This window comes from Hemitrygon akajei, chromosome 14 (assembly GCF_048418815.1).
Source record: "Hemitrygon akajei chromosome 14, sHemAka1.3, whole genome shotgun sequence".
NCBI classification, from domain to species: Eukaryota; Metazoa; Chordata; class Chondrichthyes; order Myliobatiformes; family Dasyatidae; genus Hemitrygon; species Hemitrygon akajei.
The window spans coordinates 20,693,017-20,714,072 of NC_133137.1; the positions used below are offsets into that span (position 1 = coordinate 20,693,017).

At 40.5% G+C, this 21,056-nt stretch overlaps 1 protein-coding gene across 7 annotated transcripts in view; it reads left to right on the top strand.

Annotated features, from left to right (window-relative positions):
* The window catches only part of kdm2bb (lysine (K)-specific demethylase 2Bb), a 231,775-nt gene that overhangs the window by 69,329 nt on the left and 141,390 nt on the right, over positions 1-21,056 (top strand). For 6 of the 7 annotated variants that reach the window (XM_073065597.1, XM_073065598.1, XM_073065599.1 and 3 more), the window contains 2 exons: positions 85-191; positions 18,902-18,995. In XM_073065597.1, the coding sequence (XP_072921698.1) occupies positions 85-191; positions 18,902-18,995 (201 nt within the window). Of the gene's footprint in view, positions 1-84; positions 192-16,903; positions 17,034-18,901; positions 18,996-21,056 lie in introns of those variants that run through there. The other variant, XM_073065600.1, reaches the window with a different exon arrangement.

Sequence of the window (21,056 nt, forward strand, 5' to 3'; positions counted from 1 at the left end):
AGGTGTAATTTTTGACCAGTTTCTTGGATTGATGTCATTTAATGTTTCATTTAAAGATTTTAAAAGATGCATTGGTTGTTTCAGGTGGACTTGGTGGACTGGGTCGACAATATGTGGCCACGACACTTGAAAGAAAAGCAACTTGACTCCACAAATGCAATTGCAGAGATGAAATATCCCAAAGTTCAGAAGTAAGTAGAAGTTTTCAATGTTGAAAGCAGACAGTGGAATCTGTATATTTTGGCTGTATGATGCAAGATTTGTTGTTTTATGCAGCAGTACTGTGCAAGGACATAATTTTACTATAAATAACAAAAATAAATAGTACATAGAATTTGGAATAATGCTGTGTTCAAAGACTGTTATGAAATCTAATGGAGGGAGAAAAAAAACTATAACTTTCGCCATAACTTCCATCATCTATGACAAAATCCTAACCCTAGGAAATCTTTCTCTCTATTCTCTGCTTTTCATAAAGTGGTCACTCTCTATACAATTCCCTTGTCCTCTTGCCCCTCCCCTCTGATCTCCTTTCTGGCACTTATCACTTCTTGCTCTGCACCACCATTCAGGGGCACAAACTATCCTTCCAGGTGAGGCAACAATTCCTCTGTGAGCCTGTTGTGATCATCTGGAATCATCTGCTGTATCTGGTGCTCAGTCTACATCGGTGAGACCTGACATAGATTTGGTGGGGGGTGGGGGGGAACTACTTTGAGTGCCTTTACTCTGTCCACCACAAAAGGTGAGATTTCCTAATGGTTAGCCACTTCAGATCGACATCCCATTCCCATTCTGACACGTCAGTCTATGGCCTCCCCCACTGCCACGATGTGCTCGAGTTGGAGAAGCAGCACAATTTCCATCTGAGTAGCCTCTGATTTGATGGCGTGAATATCAATTTCCCTAAGGGTAATTTCTTTCTCTTCTGACCTTCCCCCCCCCCCCCCCCCCCCTGCCTGCCAGCTCTTTTGCTATGCCCCATTCTGGATCCCTTCTCACTGTTAACTCATCATATTCCTCTGGTTTCCCTCCTCTTCCCCTTGCTCTCCTATCAGATTCCTCCTCCTTCAGCCCTTTACCTCTTCTACCAGTCAATGTACTGCTGAAGCTCTATAAGGCATTGGTCAGACCACACTAGGGATATTGTAGGAGTCTTCTTTCATACAGTGAACCTTCAACACAAAGCTAGCAATAAATGAAAAACGACAGTTTCAATTGTTACAATAACCTTCTTTAACATTTTGAATAGTACATTTACGGAATTACATATTTACAATGGCAGCACATCAATACTTGTTTCTGTATCCAAAATATGTCCCTTTAGATATGATGTTGAGCAATGGTTGTGTATTCATGGAGGCAAAATAGACCTCCAAAAAACTATGCGTTAAGAGGCAGGGACAATATTTCAACAATATGCTAATAATAGGGACGTTAATCATTTGTCCTTAAGTTGATTCAGTGGGACAGAATCAGAATGTCCCTTTAAATTGGGTACAGGTTTTAGTTCTTGAAGACGGGTTCTTATTTTAGTTCATCCACAATTATGTGACTATGATGTCATAACTCCGGAATGAAGGTTAAACCAGTTCAGACTGGTTCTAGAAGGCTTTTGACAAGGTGGCTAAACAAGATAAGAGTTCATGGTATTACAAGAGATACTAACATGGATAGAAGATTAGCAGGAGGCAAAGGGTGGGTGGGAATGAAGGGGGCCTTGGCTACCAGTGACTAGTGCTGTTCTGCAGGGGTCGCTGTTGGGAACACTTCATGTTATATTTCAGTAATTTGGATGATGGAGCTGATTGCTTTGTGGCCAGATTTGTGGATGATACAAAGATAGGTGTAGGGACAAGTAGCGTTCAGGAATCTGCTGAAGGGCAGATTAGGAGAATGGACAAAGAGGTGGTAGACAGAATACAGCGTAAAGAATTATAGGATTGAAGGAATAAAGACATAGACTATTTTCTAAACGAGGAGTAAATTAGAAATCAGAGGTGCCAAGGGACTCTGAGTCCTTGTGAATGATTCCCTAAAGTTTAACTTGAAGTTTGATTTGTTTGTAAGGAGGTAAATGCAGTGTTAGCATTCATATCAAGAGGAATAGAATATGAAAGCAAGGATGAAATGTTGAGGCTTTATGAGGCACTGGTCGGATTATTTTTGTAGTCATTATTCACACAGTGAACCTTCAGGAGAGAGAGTCCGAGAGAATTTCTCTCTCCTGACACAAACTTGAACACAAAGATAATAAATTAAAACAACAGTTTCAATTGCTATAATCACCTGCATCAACATTCTGAATAGTCAGCTAAATTTCCAGCATTACATATTTACAATGGTAGCACATCCCACTTTGAATATTCAATACTTAAGTCTGCACCCAAAATGTAAGCCTTTAATTACAGTATTGAGGAATGTCTTCATGAATATACAAATAACTAGAAGGTTAAGAGACAAAACAGATCAGTTCTGAACTGGCTAGCATACAATGTGCGAATAGCAGGAATATTTATTGTTTTCCCCTAAATTGTTTCAAAGGGACAGAATCGGAATATCCCATTAAATTGTATACAGATTTTACTTCTTGAAAACTAGTTCATATTTTAATTAATCCATAATTACGCTCTCTATAAAGTCGTAACTCTGGAATGAATGTTCAAACTGGTTTTGGCCAGTTCAACTGGTTCAAACCAGAGTTTAAGGTAAGGTACCCCTTGGGAGGCAATGCTGTTGTACACTATATTTCTGAAATGTACTTTTTTTTAGAATATTGTGAAGGAGATGTTTGTGATATTTTGTACTAAGTTAATCATGCAGTTGCTTGGAGCTACCACAATGCTTCTCATTCGTGGGTTCGGAGTAATAGAATTAATTATGAAGGAGAGCTGAACTGGTCACCCAAGTGAATTGAATTTGCAGTACTCTGTCTTGATTGGAGGTGTTTCTCTTTTAGTCACTGTGTCCAGATAACTTGGACGGATTTTGATTGAGGTTGAATTCAGCTAACTTTCCATAAACAAGGTATTGATGAAAGAAGCACAGAAAACGTAAAACCATATACTATAGTTCTGAAATTTTGATGTATCGATTAGTCAAATCATATTTCCGCTGGTTGTAGACTCAGGGATTGAGAACGTTAGTATTCATTTCACTTACTTCACTGGTTTCTTACAGTGAGTTATTTAAGCACAGGTATCTGAAAATATTCTTGAATAACATCACTGTTTTTTCGTGTTACATGCCTCGTAAGTGTTTTTCTTTCTGGAATGTAATGCAGTAATAATTTTGGAGTCATTTTGCGTCTCTTCAAAAATTTGTGTGCACCAAAGGATGCAGTGCACCTTTGTATGCCTAATGTGATTTCTGCATGACAGGGCAACATTGGTTTTTGCATTCTAAGGACAAGTGGGTCTTCACAACACTATACTAAAGCCTACATTTATTTTTTTTCATTGGCCAGCCACCTACTACCAGTGCTTTCGTGACTGCCATTCAGCTACTACTAATGTTGTTCCCAAGTCTCACTCCCAACACTGATCCCTTTTAGATAGATAGATAGATAGATAGATACTTTATTCATCCCCATGGGGAAATTCAACATTTTTTCCAATGTCCCATACACTTGTTGTAGCAAAAACTCATTACATACAATACTTAACTCAGTAATAATATGATATGCATCTAAATCACTAACTCAAAAAGCATTAATAATAGCTTTAAAAAAAAGTTCTTAAGTCCTGGCAGTTGAATTGTAAAGCCTAATGGCATTGGGGAGTATAGACCTCTTCATCCTGTCTGAGGAGCATTGCATCGACAGTAACCTGTCGCTGAAACTGCTTCTCTGTCTCTGGATGGTGCTATGTAGAGGATGTTCAGGGTTTTCCATAATTGACCGTAGCCTACTCAGCGCCCTTCGCTCAGCTACCGATGATAAACTCTCCAGTACTTTGCCCACGACAGAGCCCGCCTTCCTTATCAGCTTATTAAGACGTGAGGCGTCCTTCTTCTTAATGCTTCCTCCCCAACACGCCACCACAAAGAAGAGGGCGCTCTCAACAACTGACCTATAGAACATCATCAGCATTTCACTGCAGACATTGAATGACGCCAACCTTCTAAGGAAGTACAGTCGACTCTGTGCCTTCCTGCACAAGGCATCTGTGTTGGCAGTCCAGTCTAGCTTCTCGTCCAACTGTACTCCCAGATACTTGTAGGTCTTAACCTGCTCCACACATTCTCCATTAATGATCACTGGCTCCATATGAGGCCTAGATCTCCTAAAGTCCACCACCATCTCCTTGGTCTTGGTGACATTGAGACGCAGGTAGTTTGAGTTGCACCATATCACAAAGTCCTGTATCAGTTTCCTATACTCCTCCTCCTGTCCATTCCTGACACACCCCACTATGGCCGTGTCATCAGCGAACTTCTGCACATGGCAGGACTCAGAGTTATATTGGAAGTCAGATGTGTACAGGGTGAACAGGACCGGAGAGAGTACGGTTCCCTGTGGCGCTCCTGTGCTGCTGACCACTGTGTCAGACCTACAGTCTCCCAACCGCACATACTGAGGTCTATCTGTCAAGTAGTCCACTATCCAATCCACCATGTGAGAGTCTACTCCCATCTCCGTTAGTTTGTGCTTTAAGATCTTGGGCTGGATGGTCCCAATCCAATCTCCAATCTACTCTGTTCTCCCCCCCCCCCCCCCCCCCCACCATGTGATTTAGTCTATTTAATCAGGCTAAACAAACAAGTGAAAATCACGCACATCTGCTCTCACCCCATCCTCCCGCAACCCTGCTCGGGATAGGGTCCCTCTTGTCCTCAACTACCACCCATCAGCCTCCGGGTCCAACATATAATTCTCCGTAACTTCCGCCACCACCAATGGGATCCCACTACCAAGCACATCTTTCCCTCCCCCCCCCCCCCACCCCCTTTCTGCTTTCCACAGAGATCGCTCCCTACACGACTCCCTTGTCCACATTCCCCCCCCCCCCCCCATCCCTTCCCACCGATCTCCCTCCTGGCACTGATCCCTGTAAGCGGAACAAGTGCTACACCTGCCCTGACACTTCCTCCCTCTCCACCATTCAGGGCCCCAGACAGTCCTTCCAGGTGAGGCGACACTTCACCTGTGAGTCGGCTGGTGTGATATACTGCGTCCGGTGCTCCCGGTGCAGCCTTCTATATATTGGTGAGACCTGACGCAGACTGGGAGACCGTTTCGCTGAACACCTACGTTCTGCCCACCAGAGAAAGCAGGATCTCCCAGTGGCCACACATTTTAATTCCATGTCCCATTCCCATTCTGATATGTCTATCCATGGCCTCCTCTACTGTCAAGATGAAGCCACACTCAGGTTGGAGGAACAACACCTTCTATTCCGTCTGGGCAGCCTCCAACCTGACGGCATGAACATTGATTTCTCTAACTTCCATTAATGCCCCTCCTCCCCTTCTTACCCCATCCTTTATTTATTTATTCATTTATCATTCCCCATTCCCCCCCTTTTTTTCCCTCTCTTATCCTCTCACAATCACTCCTTGCCTGCTCTCCAATTCCCCCTGGAGCTCACCACCTCCTTTCTTTCTCCCTAGGTCTCTTGTCCCATGATCCTTTCCCTTCTCCAGCTGCACATCCCTTTTGCCAATCAACTTTCCAGCTCTTAGCTTCATCCCTCCCCCTCCTGTCTTCTCTTATCATTTTGGATCTCCCCCTCCCCATTCCACTTTTAAATATTTGACTCTTCTTTCAGTTGGTCCTGACGAAGGGTCTCAGCCCGAAACCTTGACTGTACTTTTTCCTATAGATGCTGCCTGGCCTGCTGCGTTCCACCAGCATTTTGTGTGTGTTGCTTGAATTTCCAGCATCTGCATGATTTCTTCTTGTTTGTGAAGTGAAAATCAATGATGTGTATTAAAATATAGAAGAAAATATGAACATCTATTTTGCCTCTCTTGATGATGGTTGTTACAGGTTTAAGCAACAACAACTTTTTCAAATGATGCCATCAAAAAGATAAAAGAATTCAGAATTTATAGTGTTCAATCCTAAAATGTAACATTTTGCTGAATGCAGAAAAAAATAGTTTTCTGGGACTATTTTTCTACTGTAAATTCTGGTCAATTTAGTGAATAGTCATGTCAGTCCTGGTCATAGACATTTGTTGAAATTGTTTGTAGATTTGCCTCTGGGTGCTGCTGCATGTTACCTCAAGCTCTTCAGTAAACTGTAAGACTTTGAAAATTAAGTGAATAAGTTACAAACAGTGTATGGGGTTGAGTGGGATCTGGGTTCAGCCATGATGGAATGTCGGAGCAGATTTGATGGGCTGAATGGTCTAAATCTGTTCCTACGTCTTATGGTCTTACAATATCTTAAGATTTAGGTTTGGTATATAAAGAGAGAAGGAACAATCCAAAGTAAAAAATAGTTACAACAAGGTCAATTTCAGAAAGATGTGAATGGATCTAGTCAGTTAAATTGGAACTGAAAGATGACAGGCAGAACTGTAGAAAGACAAATTGACTGCCTTTGAGGAAAGGTTGTCTCAGGGACAGTTGAGGTATATTGCTGTGAAGTGCAAATTGTGTTTTCACAAACAAAAGAGATTCAGAAGAAATGAAAAAGGTTGCTTCTGATGCAACACACAAAATGTCTTCCCACAAGAGGAACTCAACAGGTCAAACAGCATCTGTGGAGTGGAATAGAGTCACCAATATTTCAGGTCCTGATGAAGGGACTTGGCCCCTTTTCCTCTCCATAGATGCTACCTGACCTGCTGAGTTCCTCCAGCATTTTGTGTGTTAGTTTGGATTTCCAGCATCTGCAGAATGAAGTGGTTAGTTTCAGAGAAGTGAAAACTGTAGAGAAGCAAGGAGCTATGAAGAATGTTAGCTGCCAAAATAAATGGAAATCTAAAAGTGGTCTAATGGCATCAACAACGCTGAGGTTGTGAGGATCGAGAGCTTCAGGTTCCGAGGAGTGAATCTGAGGAATGGCATTAGTTACAAAGGATGATGAAAAGGTACTAGGTGGAAGGTGTTTTTTTAAAAAAATTTTTTTTAGTTTTTTTAATATGTTTTCTACATAACTACAGATAAAAAAAAAACCCAAATCAAAATGAAGGACATTGATACAGTGCAAAAAATAAGCATACAATAACAATCTGATACAGAGAAAGATAATTGAAAAAGCACCCAAATTGAAGACAAGTAAAATTAGTGTCCTCCCCAAGCCCCACAACACAAAACAAAAAAAGGAAACTTCAGACCACCCACAACACAATATAGAGAATATAAATCAGGACAATCAAACCCCCAAACTGTGAATACACTTAGCAACAGAAGATATTAATGCCTACTACCAAAAGAAAAAGGAGCTGAAAGCAAGGGACCGAAAAAAAAAACCTTAGATAGGAGGAAGGTTATGAAAGTACTCAATAAAAGGTCCCCGGACCTTATGGAACTTTAAGTCCGAATTAAGAATTGAATAATGAATTTTTTCAAGGTCCAAGCAGGCCATAATGTTGTTAAGCCATTGAGCATGCGTGGGCGGGGCAACATCTCTCCATCTAAGAAGGATTAAACATCTAGCCAGGAGAGAGGCAAATGATAATATTCAACACTTAGATGGACTCAGACGTAAATCTGTCTCACCCCAGAAACCGAGCAGAGCAATTAAAGGGTTTGGTTCTAGGCGGTGATTCAGAATATACAATAACGTTATAAAGACATCTTTCCAAAATTTCTCCAAGCTAGGACAAAACCAGTACATATGAATGAGAGAAGCCTCGCCCCTTTTGCATTTATCACAAAGCGGACTGATGTTAGGGTAAAATCGAGATAGTTTAGATTTAGACATATGGGCTCTATGAACAATCTTAAACTGTAAGAGGCAATGGCGAGCACAAAGAGAGGTTGTATTAACCGATTTGAGAATCGAGTCCCAAGTCTCATCAGATACGGAGGTATTTAAATCCTGCTCCCATGCCATTTTAATTTCATCCACGGGCATGTCGTAAGGCTGCTAATTTATCTTGAATACTTGATATTAAACCTTTACCTAGTGGATTAATGGAAAGGAAAAAGTCCATAACATTTTTCTCAGGCATTACAGGGAAGTTAGGAATTAAAGGATTAATAAAGTGTCTAATTTGGAGATATCTAAAAAAAATGAGCATTGGGCAGATTGAACTTAGCAGAGAGCTGTTGGAAAGAAGCGAAGCGATTATCAATAAAAAGATCTTCAAAATGTCTAATGCCCTTCCTATACCAATCATGGAATGCTGAGTCATACGTAGTGGGTAGAAAAAGGTGATTATGTACGACAGGGCTGGAAACGGAAAAACCATGGAAACCATAGAATTTCCTAAACTGAGCCCAAATACGCAAAGTGTGTCTAACAAGAGGATTAACTATTAATCTGGACAAACTACTAGGGAGTTCATAGCCAAGAAGTGCAGAGATAGATAGTTCTTTAGTGGAGCTCAACTCCATTGCCACCCAATTAGGGCACTCGGGTTGGCCATGGAAAAAAGACCAAAAGGTAGCACAACGTATATTGGCTGCCCAGTAATATAAACGAAAGTTAGGTAAAGCCATGCCACCCTCTTTTTTAGGTTTTTGGAGATAGACTTTATTAATTCTAGAGTGCTTAATCTTCCACAGATATGACAAAATAATAGTCTAAGGAATCAAAAAAAGATTTAGGAATAAAAATTGGGATTGATTGAAATAAGTATAAAAGTTTAGGAAGAACATACATTTTAACAACATTTATACGACCTACCAAAGACATAGATAGAGGTGACCATTGTACCAGACTCTGTTTTATAGTATATGCAAGGTTGGCAAAATTTTCACAAAAGAGATCTTTAAACTTCCTTGTGACTGTAATCCCAAAATAGGTAAATTGATTATGGACCACTTTAAAAGGGAGATCACAAAATGTTAATTCTTGTGCTTCTTTATTAATTGGGAAAAGTTCGCTCTTATGTAAATTAAGTTTATAGCCAGAGAACTGGCTAAACTGGTCAAGAAGTGAAAACATTGGAGGTAAGGATGTAGATGGATTTGAAAGAAAAAGTAATAAGTCATCAGCATAAAGAGAAACTTTATGCTTAACACCCCCTCTCCAGATCCCGGTCAATTCAGGACAATTTCGAAATGCTATCGCCAAAGGTTCCATAGCCAAATCAAAGAGAAAGGGACTTAAAGGGCATCCCTGACGGGTACCACGTTTGAGGTTAAATAACTGGGATTTCTGAAAATTAGTTAAAACAGAGGCAGTAGGACACAAATACAGCAATTTGATCCAAGAGATAAAACTTTGACCGGTCAAATTTTTCTAAAACTGCAAAAAGGTAGTTCCACTCTATACGATCAAATGCTTTCTCCGCATCGAGAGAAATAACACATTCAGGAATCTCAGTTGGGGGTGAATATAAAATATTGAATAGACGCCGAATGTTAAAAAAAGGGAGACGGTTTTTAATAAAACCGGTTTGGTCATCAGAGATAATAGAGGGAATAACAGTTTCTAATCTATAAGCCAAAACTTTAGCCAAGACTTTAACATCAACATTAAGCAAAGAGATCGGCCTATACGAGGAACACTCTGTTGGGTCTTTACCCTTTTTTAATAAAAGAATAATAGATGCCTCATTAAAAGAGGGTGGCAATTTGCCGCAAACTAGGTGGAAGGTTTATCAGCCAAGTCTAAGCATATGGCATAAAAGGGATTGATTACATGGATATGAAGTTGGCCAAATAACGGACAATGGATTGGTTGTCTGGTGATTGGCCAAATAACAGATAAGGGGAGCGGTTTCTTTAGACTACTGGAAAGATGAATACTGGCATTCCACCAGATCAGTTTTGGGGCCATTGATTCATTTGATCTATAATAACGTGGGTTTGGGGTCCTAAGATGCAAGTTTTAAATTTACAGGTGACACAAGACTTGGTAGAACAATCAAAATTGAGAGGATTGTGATTGTTCACAGCAGGATATAGCGGACTGGTGGAAGAAGCTGTCCCGGAGCCTGTTGGTCCTGGCTTTTATGCTGCAGTACAGTTTCCTGGATGGTAGCAGCTGGAACAGTTTGTGTCTGGGGTGACTTGGGTCCCCAATAATCCTTTAGGCCTTTTTTACACATCTGTCTTTGTAGATGTCATGAATAGTGGGAAGTTCACATCTACAGATGTGCTGGCCTGTCCGCACCACTCTCTGCAGGGTCCTGTAATTGAGGGGAGTACAGTTTCCATACCAGGCAGTGATGTAGCCAGTCAGGATGCTTTCAATTGTGCCCCTGTAGAAAGCTAGCTTACTTTTGTATTCTATCTTTCCCTCCTTAATGACTTTCTTGATGCCTTCTGTTGGTTTTGAGAAGCTTCCCAATCCTCTAACTTCCCACTGAATTTTGCTTTATTATATGCCTTCTCTTTGGCTTTTATGTTGGCTTTGACTTGGTTGTGTCACCTTTCCTTTAGAATACTTCTTCCTCTTCGGGCTGTATATATCTTGTGCCTTCCAAATTGCTTCCAGAAATTCTAGCCATTGCTGCTCTGCTGCCATCCCTGCCAGTGCTCTTTTCCAATCAATTCTGACCAACTCCTCTCTCGTGCCTTTACGTCTCTGTAATACTGATACAGCTGACTTCAGCTTCTCCTCAAATCTCGGTGAATTCGATCATATTATGATCATTTTCCCCAAAGGGTTCTTTTACCTTAAGCTCTCTAATGAATTCTGGTTCATTGCACGCGGCCCAATCCAAGATAGCTGATCCCCTAGTGGGCTCAACCATGAGCTGCTCTAAAAAGCCATCTCGTAGGCACTCTAGAAATTCCCCCTCCTGGAATCCAGCACCAACCTGATTTGCCCAATCTACCCACATATTTAAATCCCTCATGATTATTGTAACAATGCTCTTTTGTCTGCATTTTCTGTCTGCTGTTGTAATTTGTAGACCACATCCTCAGTACTGTTTGGTGGGGGGGGGGGGGGGGGGGGGGAGTGGTTCTGTATACAACTCCAGTCAGGGTCTTTTTACCTTTGCTGTTCCTTAGCTCTAGCCGCAAAGATTGAACACCTTCTGACCCTATGTCACCTCTTTCTAATGAAACTGCTTCCTCTCCTTTCCTTCCTGCCCTTTTGAATAAATGTGTATCCTTGGGTGTCAATTTCCCAGCCATAATTTGCTTTCAGCCAAGATTCAGTGATACCTACAACATCATACCTGCCACTCTGCAACTGCGGTACAATTTCATGTACCTTATTCCGTATACTGCACACATTCAAATATAACAACTTCAGTCCTGCACTCGCTCTTTTCGATTTTGTCTGTCTTTTACATTGCAACTCATCTGTTGACTGAAATTTTGCCCTATCAACAGTCTCTCCTCACTGCATATTGCCTCAGCTACCTTATCTTCAGCACTAATATCTGCCTTTCCCATGATATATCTTGCAATGAAATGCATACAGCTCAGGACAGTAGTTGCACCATGCTCAACCTTTTGATTCCTAATGTTGTCTGAGGTCTTGCTAACATCTGCCTCCACAACCTCACCACTAACTGTCCTGGCACTCTGGTTCCCATCCCCCTGCAACTCTAGTTTAAACCCCACCGTGCAGCTTTAACATGTCTTTCTGCTAGGATATTAGTTTCTCTCCAGTTCAGATGCATACGGTCCCTTCTGAACAGGTCCCACCTTCCCTGGAAGAGAGCCCAATGATTGACAAATCTTATGCCCTCCCTCCTACACCAACTCCTTGGCCAGATGTTAAACTGTGTAATCTTCCTGGTCTCACTAGCACATGGCATGGTAGCAATCCTGAGATCACAACCCTGGAGGTCCACCCTTTAACTTAGCACCCAACTCCCTGAATCCTCTATGCAGAGCTTTGTCACTTGTCCTACCCATATCATTGGACCATGACCCACCTACTTAAGAATGTTGAGAACTCGATCCGAGATATCCCAGACCCTGTGACCCTGGAGGCAACATCCCATCTGGGAATCCTGTTCTTGCCCACAGGACCTCCTGTGCATTCCCTAACTAATGAATCCCCGGTCACTACAGTGTGCCTCTTTTCCTCTGAGTCACAGAGGCAGACTCGGTGCCATAGACCTGACCATTTTGACTTTCCTCTGTTAGGTCAACTCCAAAAACAGGATCTAATGTCAGATACCTGTTGTTGAGGGGGTTGGCCACAGGGATACTCTGCACTGGCTCCTTAACCCCTTTCCACTTCCCAACTCTCACCCAGTTTCCTGTGTCCTGCACCTTTGGTGTAACTACCTCTCTATATGTCCTATCTTATCACCCCCTCAGCCTCACGAATGATTCGGAGTTCATCCAGTTCCAGCTCCAAATCTGTCTTTAAAATCTATATCACCAGCGTGATTAAAAGGTAGCTCTCTAACATACTCCATCTTGGATTGTCCAACTCGGGAAGACTGGTGCAAAGCTCTTCTTTTTAGTTTTGAACGCAGACCCGGCTGAAAGGTAGCTATGTATGCACTGTCTCTTGCTGATTAGTTGCTGATCAGAGAAACTGTTGTGAAACTCTGCCTTTAAAATCTTGATTGCTGTCCTGGTTAAAAGATAATCTGTCTAATGGACTCCCTGATGTGGATTGTCTATCTCTGACTTGATAGAAGTAAGCAATCTTTAAACGTGTGTTTTGAATGACTTAATTGGTTTTGTTAACCCTTATTTCTAATAGTCAATGACCGTGTGAGTTGTTGGTTTTGAATTTTGTAGCTTTTGTATCTTTTTCCCAGTGATATGACATTAAAATTAAGTTATATGCCAGATTTAAGCTTATCATGTGTCCAAGTGTTTATGTTAGAAGTTGTATATGGAATGTTTCTCTTAGATGCCCTTCCTGACTTTTGCATAAGGTTAGGAAACAATATGTGCTGTTTCTTATGTGATGCTGGACGATATGTGTTCCAAAGAGACTAGTTTTGTATAATGAGTGACGTGCTATTTTGGGAACAAGGTGGAGTTGTGTTACTGTGGAGTCTGTTATGTATAAAGAATTAATTAAGTAATTTTAAAATTAAAATTATTTTTATATACATGTAATTTATTTTAAATGAACTTGGATGAACATTTACCTTTTGTTAATATCTATGCTTTGGAGCCAGCTTAAGGGTTTGTTATTATAAATGTGATAATAGAGGCCTAAAGAGTGCACAATGAATGGGAAAATATAATGAGAGGCAGAGGATGTGCAAAGCCACAAAATTTAATAAACAGATTACCATATTAATGCAAGTTATATTGTTGTTTGAGAGAATTTTGCACATTAGGATGTTGGGCTTGCAATCATTTAGTATTTCATGTGGATTTACCTTTACCAGTGTCTATATAGTTGTACCATTTTCACAAATAAATATGTATGTGTACATTCCTCTTGCCTTTTCTCTGCTCTTTTCATGAACAAGTTTTCTCATTTTAGGACACAGTTTGTGCTTTTGTATTGGACCTAAACAGGGATTTTTTTTTTTGTTTGGTAGGTTAGGGAATGAAGCTGTTTGATTGTGAAACAGATACCAAGCTGACATCAGGTGGGTCAGCAACTGAATGACAGATGTAGCATGAGCAGATACTAGAACTGCTGAGGCCATCTACAGCCAAAACACTTGGGGCCTGGTTTTACTGAGAACGAAGAACTTAACCAGGACAAAAAGCCAGTCAGCCTTCAGGGGTGGGGCAGTGATGATGATCTTAATGAGAGTACCCTCGATTCTACCACATATCAATCTATTCAGTCCAGCATGATATTTGCCCATATTGGGGAAGAGGTGATGGGTGAGATTGTGGAGAGAGGATGCTTATTGAAAAGCTAAAAAAGAGTGAATACTTGGCTGACTTTCTTCCACAATTCCACTTCTTCTGAGGATCTTCTCAGATGTGGGTCTTGAGGCTGTAGATTTATAACTCGTGTGTTTTATTGTGGAGTTTTGAATTTAAAAAGGGATACCACGTTCTTCCAAGGTCTTTTGTTTGTTATGTGAACTTCCTAACTTTGGTCTGGGGGTGGTGGCAAGCCTTGAATGAGTAGACTGTTGTGTGGTAGAGCTTGATCGCCTCTCTACCGTTGATAAGTTCACCTCCATTTTTCATTCTCTGTTAGATTGGGCCTTGGGTTTTCTGATGATACCTCTGAAGTATCTGACAGTAAGCTATTTTCTGGTCCTTCTGAACTCGTTTCTCAGTGATGGATTTTCTACTGGAGTATAACCTTTGGATACCTGTAGAGACATTTCCTTGAGGTCTTGCATTCAGCACTTGCAAGACAAAGCTCGACAACCAGGCTGAACTTGCCTTACAGCCCATTGACATGTTCATGCCAAGACCCAAGAAAATGTGGATCTCCTCCCATATCTTGAGAGCTACTTGTCAGCCAAGGCAGACATCTACGATCTGCTGAGAGGTTGAGTATGGGAGTTGAAACTATGAAGTGTTTACAAAATAACTAAGTTCCAAGTTGAGAAAAGCATGTTTGATCCTTTATTACAAAACCAACAAAGTTGGGCAATCTTATAGCAATTTTTTAAAAAACTAATGAAACTAAATTAGTGCTATAGCAAAATGATGGTAATTGGTTTTCAAATTAGCAAAATAATGAAATAAGATCAACACAACAATCACTCCCTCACAGTGAAACTAAGACAAAGCTTGAATACATAACTCATTTGCTTCTACCATGTCCTGACCAATGTGACAAATTAGCCATAATAAACATTCAACACAAAATACAATACAGACAGGCATTCATGGCTCTTCCACAAGCCAAAGTCACTGTTTTGTCCCAGGTCAACTTGCTAACACTGAGACCTAATTACAGTCTCAACGTGCAAGCTACTTTTCAGCCCATACCTAACTCACCAATATGTGTACCTTCTTCTGAACTTGTTCAAAGGAAGAAATTATTGTTGGGTAGAAGAAGAGATTCAAAATGTTCTCAAAGCTTCCTTTAAAAAATGTAACATTCCTGGCCCGTGACTACTTAAAGTGGAGAAGAAGCATTCAAGGTGGCACTGAGTACTTTGAGAAAATGCATTGAGAGCAGCTTGAATGGAGGTATACACAAGTTACCAAACTGTGTGTCCCGTCAGATACCTTCTGCCTCATCTGTGGAAAGATCTACAAGTCCTAGAGAGGCCTGATCAAATACCTGAAAGTCCACAGATCTAGAGTGGAAACTAGTCATCTTCAATTGTCAAGAAGCTGCCTAAGAGAAGGCCTGGTATTCCATCTTAACCAATTTAAATTTTCCATCTTTTATACTGAGGATAGTTTGCTTAGTATAGACTTTCTGGAAAAAATGTTTTGGTTCTTTTAAAATCGTGAAAAAAATGTTCCTATAATATCGTGTGTACAAACTCAGAAGGGACACCATGAGAAATCAGTAAGTAGTTCTCTTTAAATAAATGTGTTGGAACCCCTACTATCTTTCTTGCCTTGCAATGGAGTTGATATGTTTCCCTACTGTGCCCATAGTTCATCCGACATCTGGATCTGACAAAAAGCTAAATTGACTACTAGTTCAGTGTTTTCTTCATTAATATATTGGGTGCATTAGCCATTTGAATTGATTTTCTGTAGACTTGTTTGTATTTATTGTGCCAGGGACTGTAAGTGCTGGGTAACTTTTTTGAATTGTATTATTAAAGTCCTGTTGCTGACATTGATGAATTTATCACTTGATAATGTAAATGATGAATGAGAAGGTATTTGTATGATAGAACTGTGGTGAGCTATTAAATTATTAAAGTGCAGCAGTTTGTCGATAAACGCATAGAACATTGCGTACAATGATCTGAACAATAGGATTAAAGGCAGAAGAAACATTATTTGTCTTCATCCAGCCTTATGAAAGATGCAAGACAGATGGCAGAGTGGCAACAGAGGTGGATGCCAATGTGTTAACAGTTGTGTTATATTAAAAAAAATCCAACAGAAATGTTCAGGCACTGAAACCAGTTTATTTTTGAGTTCTGCACTGCATGCAGCTTTTTCCAGCTATCTTTATATCTAGCTCGGTGTATGTGGTCACGTTATCCCTTTTGCTTTATTTAGAATATTGGATTTTCTCAAAATGTTCATTGTTTGGGAGATGCATCATTGGCAAGGCTAACGTTTATTGTGCATCTTTAATTGCTCCTGAGAAGCTAGCCGCGAGCATTTTACTATTGGCACATTTTTAAAAAATAAAATTCTAAATATTGTTTTGTAAAATTAATGTTATCTGTATACTTTTTTTTGTTGTTCTGATTACCGTTTTAAAAATAGAATTTTGCATATCTTGTCGTATTGTTATAAACTCCATAAAGGTTTCTAAACATTGCCTTTTATCTTGTAATACGAGTCATTAAATTCCAATTAGAATTAAAATTTCAACACTATCACCTGCAAGCTTGCATACAGAGTCTGAACGTGTCTGACAGAGCTGAACTACATGAAGGCTGCCTCTTTAATCGTGCCACAACAGAACCTAAAACAGATGATTATGTAAGCACCAGCTTGTTTCCTGAAATAGGTTTTGCAGGTTCACACAAGTTGTGGTATGGAGGGGCAAGAGGGCTTCTTTGATAGTTGCTCCATAAAGAACATGGAGGGTCTTCTTAACAAATCTGACTCAGAGAACTGTAGCAGTAACAATGGGGAACAAAGACTGTTAGACCCCGCAAATTGCCCAAGCAGTCTTCATGACATCAGTGCATATCTTTCTGTCAACCTCAATCCTGGATCCTGTTGCTAGGCAGCGGACTTCTCCTTAGCCAGAAGCAGCTCTGATCTGCAGACTGCTGCTGTAGCCACCTGGTACAGTCCTTCACAGCCTATCAGCAGACGAGTGTGTGCACAGCCTGCATACTGCCTAGATTCTATCTTTAAAATGAAGGCAATAAATGAAGAGGAGATGAGGCAATAAATGATCCTTAGAAGAGTTCACCAACGCTGACACAACATAACCCACAAAAAGCAACATCGGAGTAATGGTGGGTTCAGATGAACAGCTGAATTATTTGTAAGGTGCATGAAACATCAGTCTGATTCTGCCATTAGTTACAGCTGATGGCTGCTGCTGAATCTAAAAGGACTGGGGATTCATGCAGTGAGTGGAAAGCAACAAATGTTGGCAGTAGGTTTAATTTATTGACCTATAGATTGGGAATCAGATTGTGTGTGGTTTTGTTTAGAAATACTTGGGTATAGATGTTGACCTCTAATGAGGTTGGAACTGCTTCTGATGAGTGCTGGAATATGATTACATTGTGGATATCTAGCCCGATTGTGTGATAGCATAAGCAGGGCACTAATTGGCATTTTCTATTCATTTTTGAGACTGAGTACAGCTGTCTTAAGATATGCAATGGCTTTGCATATTATTTTCCACACACAATATGTGTAACAAAGTTCATAATGCTTGTGAGCCATAAATTTTTGACTGGATGCTTAAACTAGCGGGGACATGAACAAGTCGAATCTGCGTGTTAACAGGGAATTAATTTTATAATAAATGTACTGTTGCCATTTGACAGTGCATTACGAGAGCACTTGCTTATTTTCCTTCAAATAGTAGGCATGTTAAAACTGAGTATTTTTTATTTAAATTTTAGATTGATGGGGTTATTTAAGGCTGTTATCTTTTTTTGGATGTGTGCTTTGTAAATTTTAAATTAATTTTCATTTGTCTCTTTAATCCATCTACTTATAAGCAGTAACTAGTTCCTATTTGTAAGTTGGTTCATGGTTTAGACAGATTTTTTTTCCTAGTATTTCACTCATAGTCTTTGAAATACACCTGCATTATGGTTCTCAGTGATGTAGCAAATGGCAAGCATGATTTACTGTTTTCCTTGGGTGACAAAAATGTACAGTGAAATGCAAAAACAAAACAATTAATTATCCTAAAATTTATTAGTGTTGGTAACTGAAGACACAAGACAGACTGCAGGTGCTTGAAATCTGGAGCAATGTATACAAAATGCTGGAGGAACTCAGCAAGTCAGGCAGCATCTGTGAAGGGAAAAGAGACCCTTCGTCAGGAAAGGAAAGACAGAGCGCATACAGAAAGTCAGAAGTAGAAGGGCAGGGGAAGCAGGAGTAGCACAAGCTTGCAGGAGATTAGTGAATACAGGTGAAGGGGAAAGGTAGGAAAGTGGTAGAGAGGGGAGAAGGGGATGATGTGAGAAGCTAGGAGGTGATAGATAGAAATGCAAAAAGCTGAAGAAGGGGAATCTTGTAGGACAGGGTAATCGTCCATGGAATAAAAAGGAGCTGTGAAATCAGAGGGAACATGTTGGTAATGGGTGGATCGTGAGGGTGGGAGAGGGTAAAGTGAGTGGGTAAAGTGAGTGGGTAAAAGAGACAGAGGGATTAAGGAAAACAAAGGGCGGGAGGGGAAACAGAGGGGAGTGATTAGCAGAAGTTAGAGGAATCGATATTGATGTGGTCAAGTTGGAGACTACCAAGATGGAGTATGAGGTGAGTTCCTCCAATTAGCACCTGGGCTCAACGTGGCAGTTTAGGAGGCTATGAACAGACATGTCAGTGTGGGAATGGGAGGTGGAATTAAAATGGCAAGAGATTCTGGCTATTACTGTAGACGACTTTTCCCTAATCTGTGTCATGTCTCACCAATGTGCAGGGGTGTTGCTGCATTTGGGAGCACAGAATATAATAACCCGATACTTATTTTCAAAGTAGGGGCCTTGCATTAAATGTTCCAATCTTGTTGACCTTCATCATGTCATTAGAGGATGTAACTTGCTGCTGTTTTTGGTCACAATGAGCCCCCATTTAGGCCAGCAATTTATGAGTGTTAAGGCTTGAAATTATTAATTGTTAAATGCTTTCCCTGCAGGTACTGCTTAATGAGCGTCAAAGGTTGTTACACCGATTTTCACATTGACTTTGGCGGCACTTCAGTTTGGTATCATGTTCTTCGAGGAGGGAAGGTAAGTAGCATACTTATTGTCTTTCGTTACTTTAAAATTTGATAAACTTAAATATTGATTGCTTTGTTTATATGACTTATTTGGAGGGACTGAAAGCAAAGATGTTTTGGAATAATAACAATAAAATGATGAATTTTATATATAACAAATCAAAACCAAAACCGCTGGGCCTTTCTGCTGGTTAAAGAGCATGCCTACAGTAGTTTTGAACCGTACAGATCCAGTTTAATTCATAGACATTGCTGGATTGGTCGATTGGTAGCAATTTCAGTTACTCTTCAGTTACTCCTCTTGGAAGGTGAGATGTTTAGACATCAGGTAATGATAGGTTACGGTTAAATAAAATTCTGCATGGTTAAGAGACACCCTCTGATGCTCATTATCTAGGTTCTTACATAAAGAATGGTTGGTTGGATAAGATCTTTTGTGGGATCGGGGGATACTAGGCTGAGTAAATTGTAAATTATCATGGATCAGCCAAACAGTGTTAAAAATGGGGAATCAAGTCCTGTTCCATAGCTTAATAGGTGATTGTTGAGGAGATATTCTTTTCTAAAGAGTGCCTCAACTCCAAATCAGTGTATATAATGCCATGACAACCTTCGAAGAGTGTTTTCTATATTTTCAGCATAGTCATTATATTTTAATATACAAAAACAGTAACGGTATATCTTAGTGGAAACCATATTCTCTAATACACCTACAAGGAGTTTTGGACGAATATTTTTGGGTGCACGTTTCAGAGGAATGTAAATTTTCTTTGAAATCATCATCATGTGCCATACTCTGCCAGAGCCTCAGCGACCACTTTCTTCCACTGAGATCTGTCGGCAGTCAAACCTCTTGCCTCTCTGGCATGAGGTTGGTCCACTTCTTGATGTTGTCGATCCAGGTTCTCCTCTGTCTGCCTCGGGAGCGGCTTCCTTCTACTCTGCCTTCAAGCACAGTGCGTTCCATTATGTCATCAGTTCTTGAGATGTGTCCAAAATAGCAGTTTCCTTTGGATAACGGTTTCCAGAAGTATTGGTTTCGTGCCAGTCTTTTCTAGGATGAAATTGTTGGATCTCCTTTGAATGTATGATACCCTGAGGATCCGTCTGTATGTCCACATCTCAAATGCTGTCAACTTCTTTTCATCAGCTGCTTTTAAGGTCCATGTTTCACAGCCATATAGGGTTACTGGCCAGACGAGTCTCTTGAGGAGGTGTATCTTGGTGTCAGTGCTCACAGATCTATCTTTCCAGATGTTCCAGAGTTTGGTAGTGCTTGTGTATGCCATTGCTAGCCTTCGCCTTATTTCCTTGCTGCATTTGTTTGTGTCATTTACTTCTGCACCAAGGCATATAAAGGAGGACACTTGTTCGATCTTGTTGTGTCTGATGTAGATGTCAGCTTGAGTTGCAGTTTTGCTTATCACCATAACTTTGGTCTTTTTGCCATTTATCAGCAGTCCAAATTCAGCAGAGACTTTTGCAACGTTATTGAGTAGTGCTTATAGGTTTTCTGTTGTGGCTAGCAGGGCTATGTCATCTGCATATCTCAAGTTACTGATGGTTCTTCCTCCTATTTTAATGCCAGTGTTGTCTGGAATTGCCAGTCTCATGATCATCTCAGTGTAGATGTTAAAAAGGTGTGGAGAAAGGATGCAGCCTTGGCGGACTCCTTTCCCATTGCAGAATGATTGTCTCGCCAGATGTGGTCCAAAGGCTGGAGGATTGCATAGCATACAGTGTTTCTAGAAGAGCCACTAGGTGTGGTGCCTCGCCGAGCTGAATCATTGTCATCCACAAGTTTGGTGAATTGAACACAGTTAAACACCTTTGAGTAGTCTATGAAGCAGATGTACAGGGGGGTATTGACCTCTCATTTTCTCCATTATTAGGCGCATGTTGAAGAGCTGGTCCCTTTGAAATCAATGTGGCAAATATCAAGCATTTCTATAAACAGTATTCTTTCTGCCTTTTTCTTTGAAACCTTATGACTGTGCATTAGCCCTCAGGAAAACGAATGGAATTGATACTCTTGATGGAGATCTGTAGTGAGGAAAATCTTGATTGGACC